Here is an 11,935-nt window from a genome sequence, read left to right as displayed (position 1 = left end):
CCTGCTAGTGACTGTATAGATCATACTGTACAGTGAGGATCAACCTTTTACAATCTTTGCTGGAGTGATGCCAGGGTTCTGGTCCCAGCTCTGATTCCAGGTGGATTTGAACAAGCTACTTGACCTCTCTACCTGTTTATCCATCTGCCTGATGTTGCAGTAGTACTTCTCTACCTCAGTGGGGTCCAGAGATTTAAAATGGGTAACATGCTTTGAGCTCCTGTGATGAAAGGAGCCAGTGTAAAGACAAGAGCCCTGCTTAATTATCTCCTATTCTGGCTGGAAGGGGTCCAGTGCTAAATGGAGGATGTGGGGCAGAATAACTTGGGGCAACTTGTAGCTCTGAAACTGCAGCTTCCAGCCCATAAGGGCTTCATTGGCATTTTTGCATGTGGAGGATTTGCAGATGTGTTTGCTTCACAATGAAGTCAAGAGGAACCTGTGGGTGTAGGGAGATGTGAAATTCAAGTAATAGCATGACAGGCCTGGCTCTGCTGGCTGCATCCCAGCAAACATCCCACAGAAGCTGGGTCTGGATGCCTGGTACACTGCAGGGGTGGGCTCTAATCCAGGTGGGTTTGTCAGATTGTATTATACAGTTTTAAGATTCTTTTCTAATCCAGCAGAGTAGAAATTTCGGGTGGCTACTATGAATATATTGATGTCAGCAGCTGCCAGGATATTATTCACCTCTACCACTTGCTGTGGTCAGCAACAATTTTGAACATTGTGGGGTTATTCCTGGGGATCATCACAGCTGCAATCCTTGGAGGCTTTAAAGACATGGTAAGGTGGTGCGGATTTCCTGGGGAAACTGAAGGAGTGCGACCAGGTGAATTTGAGTCCAAGATTCAGGGGTTTCTAAGGAAGGAAAGAAGGGCTTACTAGCAATGGTATTTCAGCACAGAGACAGTTGTTTAACAGCCCTGTTTGAATCTGGTCTATGCACCATTGTCTTCAAGCAGAGCAGGCAGAGATGAAATAACCAAAAGCAGAAAGTGAAACTGATTTGGGCTTATCTGGTGTGGTGGAAGCAGATTGAATTACCATAGGGTGACAAGTCAGCGTGCGGGGGAATGGAAGACGGCAGTTTTAAAACCCTCTTGGTTTTAACTGCTGCGGACACTAACATCACTGAGTTTCCTTTTTAAGACTGAATGTTTCTTTGCATTACCCCCTTAACAGGAAGTGTCGGTAGGTGCCTTTTTGTTTTATGAACTGTGCAGTATTCTAGTGATAGTACATTCTCAGTCTTACAGAATGTTTCTGGTCCAGTTCAGCAGAAACTCCCCCTCTGGTTTCTACATTGTGCAAAACCGCAGAAGAAGTCCATTTCAGGCTGAAACCAGAGATAATTTGGGCCTTGGATGATGATGGAAATGCCGTTCTGACAATAAGTGGAACTTCAGTAGGCTTGAATAGGTTGTGCTATGATATACATAAGGTCAGTCAAAAGCTACCTAGTTATAGTCTAAACAATAACCACATTTCATAGAGGGCAAGCTGATGTTCAGTTCAACAAGGTGATTATCCATGCAAGTAAATGTGTATATGCACTTGTCTTTTGTGGCATATTCAGACTACCGGGTGTAAGGCAATTTGTTCCTCCAGCTGACATTTTTCCTTGCAGAGCTAATTTCAGGCCCTTTACCATGTGCCTGATTTCAGAATAACAAACTTTCCTACACCCTTTCCAAAACCAATCTGATTTCAGAATAACAAACTTTCCTACACCCCGTCCAAAACCAACCCCAGCCTCCCAAACAAAATACAAGCAAATGGTGTCAAATATGAAGTGCGGGACTTGGCTTCCAAGTCGTACACAGATACATGCTGCGGTCTCCAGTTGCACCATGCAGACTCTAAACCAGTGATTCTTAAGCAGGGTACTTTCAAGGGTGCTGTGGAGTGCCACAGAATATTAGCACTGCTAGGTGTACAAACACAATTCACAAGATAAACCCAGAGGTTTCCAATAGGAATCCAAAGAGTCGAAATCATTCTGTCCTGTTCTGGGCTTTCTGCGTTCTTTGCAACAGAAGAACTGCTTTAGTATTTTCTGTGGTCAAAAAACGAATGAAAACCAAGAGCTGGCATTTTCTGACAGATGCCTTGAGTCTAAGAGGTACCTCAAGTCTATCAAGGGTGTCTTGAGTCTAAAAAAGGAAGAATTGCTGCTCTAAACTGTAGAAAGGGAGGTACAGACCAGCTCTGAACTATGTAGGAAGGAGGGATTGTAATCTCCAGTGCGTTTCAGTGCGCTACAGCAACTGAGATCAGCTTAATCAGATAACACAGTTTTACCCATTTCTGTTTCCCCCTTGTGAAGCCATTTTGTAAACTCAGGTCACTTTAGTGCTTGCACAGACTTGGCTTTAGCTGGGTTTCTTCTGGGAACCTTAAAGGAAATGTTAAATAGCTAGATAATGACATGAGGTTAGAACAAGCACAGGATGAGATTGAAAGTTGCTAGTTCACCAGAATGGTGCTCTCAAGTCAAATGCTGCTCCTTCTAATCGTTTCTGTCATGCAGATGATCTGCAGGGAGATGCTAGCTAGCCTTTGTGTGAAATTGTATCTTTATTTCCACAGACTCCCTCCCTCCCTGCGCTGAACTGTACGGTTGAAAATGTGCATCCATCAGTATCGTATTACTCAAGGCCACAGGTGACTTCTTACAACACCTACTACCACAGCACTCCGCACCTCCCCCCGTACTCGGCGTATGACTTTCAGGTACGGTGCAAGACAGAGTGGTGTTTTGTTCCTGAGGCTTAAACCAGGCGAGTTGAAACAAGTATGTAAACTATGCCAGCCTGTGGGACTGTGAAAGTCTGGCTTTCCTAAAGGATCTACCACAGTCCCTTCCTCTTCTCCCACAGGGGCACTATTGCTTCCTTGCAAGCCTGCCCCTTGCCAGCGTCCCCTACATGCACGTATCGCTCAGTGGTTCCCCAGTTACTGAGGGCAGCCCCTTCCCAACCCTTCATGGAAGTGGTCACAAACTCTGCCTCCTGCCATTGGCTGCAAAAGGCCAGACTGAGAAGTCAGCCAGGAGAGGCTGTGCAAATCCTTCTTGCACAATGAACCAGTTGGTAGTACTGACATTTGAAGTCTCCTCAAGGGCTGGTGTGAGGGAATCCAGTGACACAGATGAAACAGTTCACACCTGTGTTCTTACAGGCTCCCTGCACACTCGGGCAAACATTGCTATATTGCAGGGGTTCTCAAACTGTGGGTCGCAACCCTCTGGGGGGTTGCGAGCAACTTAAAAGGGGGCCGCAAACTTCCCCGGGGGGTACGTGCGGCGGTGCAGGGAAGCGGCGCACAGTGGTGGATGGCAGTGGTGGCTACTGTGTGCAAGTTCCCAGTCTCCTGCTGCCGTCATCCAGCACTCGGGGTCGCAGTATCACAAAATTTGAGAACCACTGCTATGTTGATTAGTCCTGTGTGAATGAGAATGGGTAACAGCCTGCTTCTCCACTGAATGAAAGCTTGGAGAATAATGGAAAGGCTAGCACATATCTAGTCCTGAGTGTGCTCCCTCCCCAGAGGGCAGATGCTGCTGTTTGGGAACATGGGCTCAGAGAAGCATTCCAGCTCTGACAGAAACCCAACAAGATCAGTTAAACCCAGCGTTCAGCCTGACTGAAACCGATTCTTTCGCAATGGCCAGAAGATCCTTTTGGAGGTTTTCCAGACTGCAGCAGGGGCTCACTGCTAGATGCAAAATAGAATCTTTCCCTTCCTTGTTTTCTCTCTTTTCCTGTTCACTTTAAGAAACAACTGCATAGCACCTATGAAACACTCCCTTTTATTCAGCGTTGTAGGTGGAGCCATCAGCCCTTATGTCCCTGAAAGCCCTGTAATGAAGACCATGGGCATGGGGGTGATTTTAAGAGATGGTTTTATCCCCAGGCTCAGGAATTTGGACTTGTGTCTCTACCCTACTTTTGTACCAAGTTCACCAAATGGATGCAACCTCCTCAGTGACCAGTTACACAGGTATAGATTTCATAGACATTAGAGGCTGGAAGGGACCTCAAGAGGTCATCAGGTCCAGCCCTTCTGCCATAGGTGGGAAGTCAGCTGGGAGCAAGTGACCCCAGCAAGAAATACATCCAGCTGTTTTTTGAAGGAATCCAGAGTAGGTGCTTGCACCACCTCTGGGGGGAGTTTGTTCCAGACCTTGGACACACAAACCATAAAGAACTTTTTCTAATATCCAGTCTAAATCAGCCTTCCTGGAGTTTATGGCTGTTAGACCTTGTTATCGCTTGGATAGCTCTGATGTACCCATCTTATGAAGTTGCAGGCTGCAACCAAGTCCTCCTTGAGTCTTCTCTTCTCCAGACTGAAGAGTCCCAAGTCCTTCAGACCCTCCTTGTACAGCCTTCCCTCCAGGCCTTGGATCATACGAGTGGCTCTCCTCTGGACTCTCATTTGTCTCCACCTCCTGAAGTGGGGGGCCCAATACTGGACGCAGTATTCCAGCTACGGTTTTACCAGTGCCGAGTAAAGTGGGAGGATGACTTCCCTGGTTTTGCTTGAGATGCATTGGTGGATGCACACCAGAGTTTGGTTAGCTTTGCTCACCACATCACATTGGTGGCTCACATTCATCTTGTAGTCAGTCAAGATCCCCAAGTCCCTTTCGGTCGTGGTGCTAGCAAGCATAGCACGGCCAAGCCTATAAATATGCTGAGGGTTCTTCCAACCAAGGTGCAGCACCTTGCACTTCTCTGTATTAAAGGCCATCCGGTTTCGGTTAGCCCACCTTGAGAGTGTGTCCAAGTCAGCCTGTATTCCCAGTCTGTCCTGCGGTGTGACAGCTCTCCCCCATAATACATCTGACTCCTGAATCTAGATGGTTGATGAAAATGTTAAAGAGTACTGCCCCGAGTACCGAGCCCTGAGGGACTCCACTGGTAACACTGCACCACGTTGATTTACTCCCTTCAACTGGGTCCAACCCCGTAGCCAGTTGCCTAGCCATGTGATGATCTAGGCCACAGTTCCCCAGTTTAACCATAAAGACATCATGGGGAACTAGGTCAAAGGCCTTCTTGAAGTCCAGATAAATGACACCTACATCATCTCCCTTGTCCACAGCATATGTTACCTCGTCATAGAAGGAGACGAGGTTGGTCAGGTAAGACCTGCCAGTCACAAAGCCATGTTGGCTGGCATTCAGAAGCTTGCCTTATGTTAGTCTGGCATTGATGAATCCCTTGACAATTTTCTCCAGAACTTTTCCAGGGACGGATGTCAGACTGATTGGTTTATAGTTCCCCGGCTCATCCCTCCTTCCTTTCTTGTAGATAGGGACCATGCTGGCTCTTTTCCAGTCATCCGGGACCTTGCTTGAGCGCCACGATTTTTCAAATATCCCTGCCAAGGGGGATGCAGTGATGTCTGCCAGCTCTTTCAAGACCCTCGGGTGCATTCCATCTGGGCCCGCGGACTTGTGAATGTCGTTTCTCAAGGTGTTCCTTTACCTGATCCACATCAATTTTGGGCCCGTCACCCACTCCCAGATTGGTTTGTGCCATTCCTGGCAGCGTGATCCTTGTGGGAGGGTGAAAAACTGATGCGAAAAAGTCATTTAGGAGATTGGCCCTTCCTTGGACATGTGGTGTCAGTTGCCCCGTTGAATCTCTCAGGGGCCCAATACTGTCCCTATTCTTTTTCCTACTTCCCACATATCTAAAGGACTTTTTGTTGTCCTTGATCCCCATAGCATAATTCGGTTTGTGCCTTGGCTTTTCTCGACCGCTCTCTGCAGGTGCGGGTGAGTGCAGAGCAATCCTCTTTGATAACATTTCCTGTTTTCCAGCTGGGGTAGGCTACTCTTTTGAGCTTAATGAGGTCCATCAGTTCCTTATTCAGCTTATTCAGTTCCTTATTCAAGGTGAGTATAAAGATGCTCACCTGGGAATAATTTCTTCCCAGATGTTTACCCAAACACACACAGCTGAGAAGAACCCCCTGAGGCGCTGAACTGCTGTAAGCACAAGGTGAGAGCCCGGAGTGCTGGGGGCCTGGGACGGTCACAGGAGTGACTGCGGTGCTAAGGAGGCAGCAATGAGTGGGGCTGGATACCAGAGCAGTCTGGCCACTGGAGCACAGAGCTCAGCACAGGCTCTGTCACCTTGCTTCTAGTTAGCAGGGGTAAAACTGGACTGCTTCTGGTGCCATGTGGGCATACCCCGTGCTTCATTTCAGCAGTGATGCGTGCACTCTTGGGTTCGCAATCCTGCTGACTCCCACGAGTCGGTGTTCTCTCAGGTGTCAAATGGCTCAGGCCTCTCCTTCCGTGCAAGTCATCCTCACCCCATGACAGCAGCCTCAGTGCCCCATAGCATTTCTCTGCATCTTCTTCCATGTAAATGGAACAGGCCTCTCCTCCAAAATCTCTTGTGAAGGGGATGCATCTTTGGCAGAGCAAATCTTGCCACATAGCTCTGGACGGTTGTTCTGTTCATCTGTCCCAGAAAACCAAGAACCCCCGTGTTCATAGTGGAGCAGGGAAGTGGGATGTCCAGCACTGGGCATGCTACAGCAGCTGAGCTGGCTCCTTATCACCTTGTCGTATGCTCCGCTTGGTGTTGGTCTGGGGTGGTTTCCTGCCAAGTTGGAGCCAGGTGCATTTCCCTGGTCAACGACGCTCCAGCCCTCTTGACAAGCCATTTTCAAGGGCAAAGGTAGGATGTGCAGACAGGAATGGAAGCAAGAAAGAGCTCTCATTAAAACAGCAGCCCTTGCTGTCCACGATCCAGTCCCTTGGCACACAGGGAAGGCTGGGGGCAGAGATCGATCAGTGAGAGAAATTTCATTCCTATGGCATTTTGACTGCTGCAGATAGCGAGCCAGGCCAAGAGCTGACACCACCACACAGACCAGACAAGTGGTTCATTTCATCCCAGCAGTGGCCTGTTCCGCCTCTTTATTGCCTTTGATTCCACCCTTGCGAAAGCGCAGCCTTTTCAGTGGCCCGGTTCATTAACAACATCAGACTGCTGTCTGGAGCCAAAACAAGTCAAGCCTGCTCTGCAGCTGCAACAAAGCCAGGTCTCCTCAAAGGCTCGTGGCTGTTGCTAGGCAGCAGCACAGATGCTTTGTAATGCTCACAAGCTGGAGCTGTGTTCTCCAGCCCTGTCACAGCAACGCCTGCTGCAGCAAAGTCACTCCAGAGAGCTCCACGTTTGGGGCGTTCCACCAGCTGAAACTTGGCCAAAGGGGAAAGCCATTGTGCCATCAAAACGTGATAAGGAATAGACTCCCAGGGCATCTGAGCTTGCTTGAGATTCCTGTATGATAAACTGGAACATATATTGGGAAAATGAGACATCATGAAACAAATGTCTTGGTCCTGGAGGGCTGCTACAGCAACGAAAATAACCCCCCCCGCATGGAGATCTCCCTGGCAGTGCTAAATCCTACCTTCACTTCCCATCGTCCCCCACCTCACTGTAATGTGCAGCTCCATCTCAGCGAGTTGGCACGCTCTCACAGTAATTTCCTTTGCAAGACAGTGCAGCCTTTGCTATGACAAGCAGCCTCACCGTTATTATGTCTTTGGCAGTGCCTACAGTATACTGGGTACTTTCCAGGCATACAAGGTAGCACAGTCCTGCCCCAGATGCTCACGTTATAACAGACAAACAACAGGGAAGTTAGAGCAGTAACTCATTATGTCCTAGTAATTGTGTTACGATGCCAAACCCAGTCCTTTACAGGTATCACCTTAGAAGTGGGTCTTTGGGATGCATCTTACTGCACAGGTCAGCTTAGGAAATGAGAGTTCATGGAAGCGCAGGAGTAAAGGAATGAGGTATTGCAGCTGCCTTTATAGTGCCTTGATGCCACCGATAACTTTTGGGGTTTTACTTTACAGGCAGTCTGCTATACATTTAACTTTTTTCTAACATCACAACTGTGTAACTGGCAGCATTGAGCTCTTTGTTGTTGTTGTTGCTACTATTTACATGTGCACAGAAGCAGAATTTGATTTTGGCCATGTGCCAGTTGTGGTTTTTAGACTAAGAAAACACCCTTGTCAAAACAGGAGGAACTCAGATGAGCTTCAATTTCAAAGGCTGCCATCTGGTAACTTAGGACAGATGTGCAAATGTCATGTCACGTGACAGAGTTGTCCGCCCCATTTCCACCCCCTGGCCACTTAATAAAAAAGCCAAGAACCCCATACATAAACTCCTTGGCACTGTTTCCAACTTCACCAAAACCAGGTGAGCTCAGTAAGATGCAGCAAATAAATGGCAGAAATCAGGAAAAGAAAATTAGACGTAGCACTTTTTCAGTGCTTAACATGCTAAGACTTATCTTGCACCATGGTATTCATGTACTTAAATTGACATCAATGGGAGGAGTCATTTGAATAAAGATAAGCATATGCAGAAGCATTTCCAGAACTGAGTCCTAAAATTAGACTCATCATACCATTTGGTAAAGGAAATGAGTTTGAGGTCGTTGTCACTGTCTTTAAGTACCAGACATTTAAGAAATGCTTGTGGGTCCGTAATTGCAAGACTGAGACTGACAGAAGTAGTCTTGTCTTTGCTCTGCAGCATTCCAGCGTGTTTCCAGCCTCCACTCCTTCTGGGCTTTCAGATGACCCCCAATCGATGTCACCATCTCCAAGCTACATGTGGTCTTCCAATGCTCCTCCTCGCTATTCTCCTCCGTACTTTCCACCTTTTGAAAAGCCACCACCTTATACACCATAAAAGAAATCTTCCCCTTGAAATAATTGTGAACATTTTATATTTATTGGGGGTGGTGGGGGATCTAGTACAGAAGATAATTTCAAATATCAAGTTTCTTTATCCTGTTTCTTCTTGCAAGGCTTATTTTTTTGAGGTTTCACAAATGGGTCTGATAGGCAAGGATTTATGACACTGATGCTTACTAGTGTCAGTGAATCACAGGTGACTTAAATGGAGGCCTCTGTTTCAAAGCCATTGATTTTTAATAAGGACATACCACCTGGTTTGAACTATTGACCCTAGTCTGCCATACTCCACTGAGCCAGGATGGAGTAGAGCTAGCCAGAAGCAACAGTTGCCCTGGCCCCTTTTCTGTTCTAAAAGTGAAGGTGCTTGCAAACAGCTCCACTTGATAATTGCTTGGCTTCCTGCAGGTGAGAGATTGCTGAGCTGTAGGTCACAGTGCACATCTTTTACTGGTTACAGGCTACATCCATATCGAGGGAAAAGCCAAAGAACAGCATGAGAGTTTAACTCAAAACACTAAAACAAATGGGGAAAAAAAAATCTGCAGCATCTGCTGCACTGTAGTCCTTAAATTGGGACCTTGCCTTTTAGAGCCATTCTAGGCAGGCTGGCTTATTTCAAAATGCTTCTGAAGCCAGGCAGTAGGATACTGAACAAAGTGTTGTTAGTCTCTCTGATCCTGCTATGAATGATGTTAAAGCTAGGCAGTTTGGGTAGTTATGCATCTACAACCCAACTGCTGATACCTCCTAAATGGAAAAGTGCAATTTTCCCTGTTCTGCCATAGAAAGGATCAGAAACTCATCCGCAAGTCACTGAAACACAGCGCAGCAAACTCACATTATTTTGTCTTTTTGGTTGGAATTTTTTTTAGAGCGTACTTTTAACTTTTTTAAATGGATTGAGTCAGCTCCCTGAACAAAGCCTGTATTTGTGGCTGTATTACAGGCTGCCGGGTATTGCTTTCCACTATTGCTCTCCAGGTGTTAAGTCTCATATGGATACAATTCTACATTATGTAATGTTAAAAAAAAAAAAATCTTAGTATGAAGTTGATAAGAATTTGCAGTTGTTGTAGTGACTTTCATCTTGTCTTCAAATGATGATTGTGCTGATTGATCTAGATTCCAAGCAGATTTTGCATGCCTCCTGCATAACAAAAAAGGATCAGCTTTGTTATGTGGCACAGTGCTCCTGACAGCATGGTCTTACTCCAGGAAGTGACTTCAAATGGCAACTTTCAGTTCAGAGTTACCCAGCTGGCACATCACCTCATCTCTGCTTATGTCGGGTACAACTATAAGCAAGCCACATTTCTTTTAAACTCTTTATTTCTGAAGGCTGGAAGCTCTTGCTGCCTCCATCAGAGCATTAACAAGGAGGCTAAATATTGCCCTCACTGGCACCTGTATAACAGCAGCAGCGCTGCAGACAAAATGTACTGGTCAGCAAAATTTAGCTGGCAGAGTTTGAAAATTGTTACGCAAGCTAGGGAGAATAGTTGGCTTTCAGATGAGAGCTGCCTCCTACCCATGGCCTAACCAAATCTGAATCTGCGTTAGACAGAAAGGATAAAGGTGACCCTCCTTCCTGTCACTTTCTGGAGTACAATCACACTTTAAAATGCTGTTTTAATCCTACACATTTGCAAAGCATTTAAGGCAGTTTTTAACCTGATCATTCCACTGTTGTATACAAGTCAATCTAGTCTCATAAGCTAAAAAGAGATTAAACTTTTTATCCGAGCCCAGCTGAGAACTTCTCTCCAATAACAAGATATTCCATTTTCACAAACCAAGGGGGTGGGAAAGGAGTAATATATCCAGGATGCTCACTGAATTTAAAGCAGCAGCAAGCACAGAAAATCTGCAAGTAACCTTTGCTATAGAAGTGGATTGTTTCAAGTGCAGCTTCCACAGGTTTGGAGTCCAGAAATAAATTTAACATACTAATACTCCTTCAGTTTTAAATTAGCCTGGCACCTGTTTCAGCCAATCACATCTTGTAAAGAGAATGTGTGCAATGGAGAAATAGGCAGTGACACTCCTGGTACAACTCCTTGAGGGTAAGAAATAAAGTTGGAAGGCTACATTACCCGAGTGTTTAAAACAATAGCCTTTTGCTACTAGAGCTTTGAAATAAAAGCAACTGTTCCTATCCCCTCTCTAACTGGCTAAGATAAAGCATATCCTTTGTGCCTGTCTACTAACTAAAGCTAAAAGGAACGGGATGATAGAGGATAGATCTAAGGCACATTACAGAGCCAGCAGAGAGCATAATTCTTCAGTTACCAGACAAGGATCTTTGGGAAGCAATTGTCTTATCTTTGACAGCAGGACTAAACCTAGGAAACGTCCCAGGCTTTCTTTTCCTTGAACCTCTGATCTTTCAATTATTATGTGCAGGAATATTTAAGGAAAAGCTGCATTGCTGCTTTAAATTCACTATGAAAGGACAACTCCATTTTCAGGTATCGCTGGGATATTCTGCTTTAAATACCCGTTTTCTTTCTGCGTCAGCAAAAGTATAAGCATTTAATGTAAATGCAGTATTATGCACTGTATCCATCATTTCTTATGAGAATGTAAAGATGACATAACTCATATGTACCTTTTATTACTTTACCAAAATAAACGGTGTGAATTTTGTAAACGTTTACAGAGTTGCTTTTTCCTTTTTGGCAAGGTTCCCCAGTATCAGTTTACCAGTGTTACATGGAAATATTTGTGTCAACTTGGAAATAATACATATAAAAAAGCCAAAGCACCATTTGCTATTGTAACGCCCAGTGTTTACACCCAGAGTCCCACTGGGCACGTCTACACGTGCCCCTACAGCGCCAGTTACTGTACTGCCATTTAGTACTCCCAAAAGGCAGTACTAAATGACGGCGCAGTCACAGCCCGTACTGTGCCGTGCTGGCGACGCACGGTTATTTTTAACCACTATGTCACCATAGCAACGTGCTATAGCCAGGGAGCGCACTGGTACGGCGACGTAGCTGCAGTGGCAGTTTGTGCCTGCCGACACTATGTCGCCGTAGCATGTTGCTATGGCAATGCAGCATCTCGTGTAAATGCGCGCACCGAGACATTATTTTGTAACATACATTAAACGGACAAAGGAATCCTCCACATTGTTGTTCCACTAACTGCAGTCCTTTTTCACACATTCAGCATGAG

General features: G+C 45.9%; 1 protein-coding gene across 1 annotated transcript in view; it reads left to right on the top strand.

Moving 5' to 3' along the window:
• TMEM255A (transmembrane protein 255A) overlaps positions 1-11,401 on the top strand; it is a 32,439-nt gene extending 21,038 nt beyond the window's left edge. The window contains exons 7-9 of the mRNA XM_025209924.1: positions 624-786; positions 2,593-2,736; positions 8,589-11,401. Coding sequence (XP_025065709.1) covers positions 624-786; positions 2,593-2,736; positions 8,589-8,747 — 466 coding nt within the window. The 3' untranslated portion in view covers positions 8,748-11,401. The remainder of the gene's footprint in view (positions 1-623; positions 787-2,592; positions 2,737-8,588) is intronic.
• Positions 11,402-11,935: the final 534 nt, after the last annotated feature.

Source organism: Alligator sinensis, unplaced genomic scaffold (genome assembly GCF_000455745.1).
Source record: "Alligator sinensis unplaced genomic scaffold, ASM45574v1 scaffold157_1, whole genome shotgun sequence".
Lineage (NCBI taxonomy): Eukaryota > Metazoa > Chordata > Crocodylia > Alligatoridae > Alligator > Alligator sinensis.
Note: the sequence above shows the minus strand (reverse complement) of the source record. Positions and strands in the feature narration are given on the sequence as shown.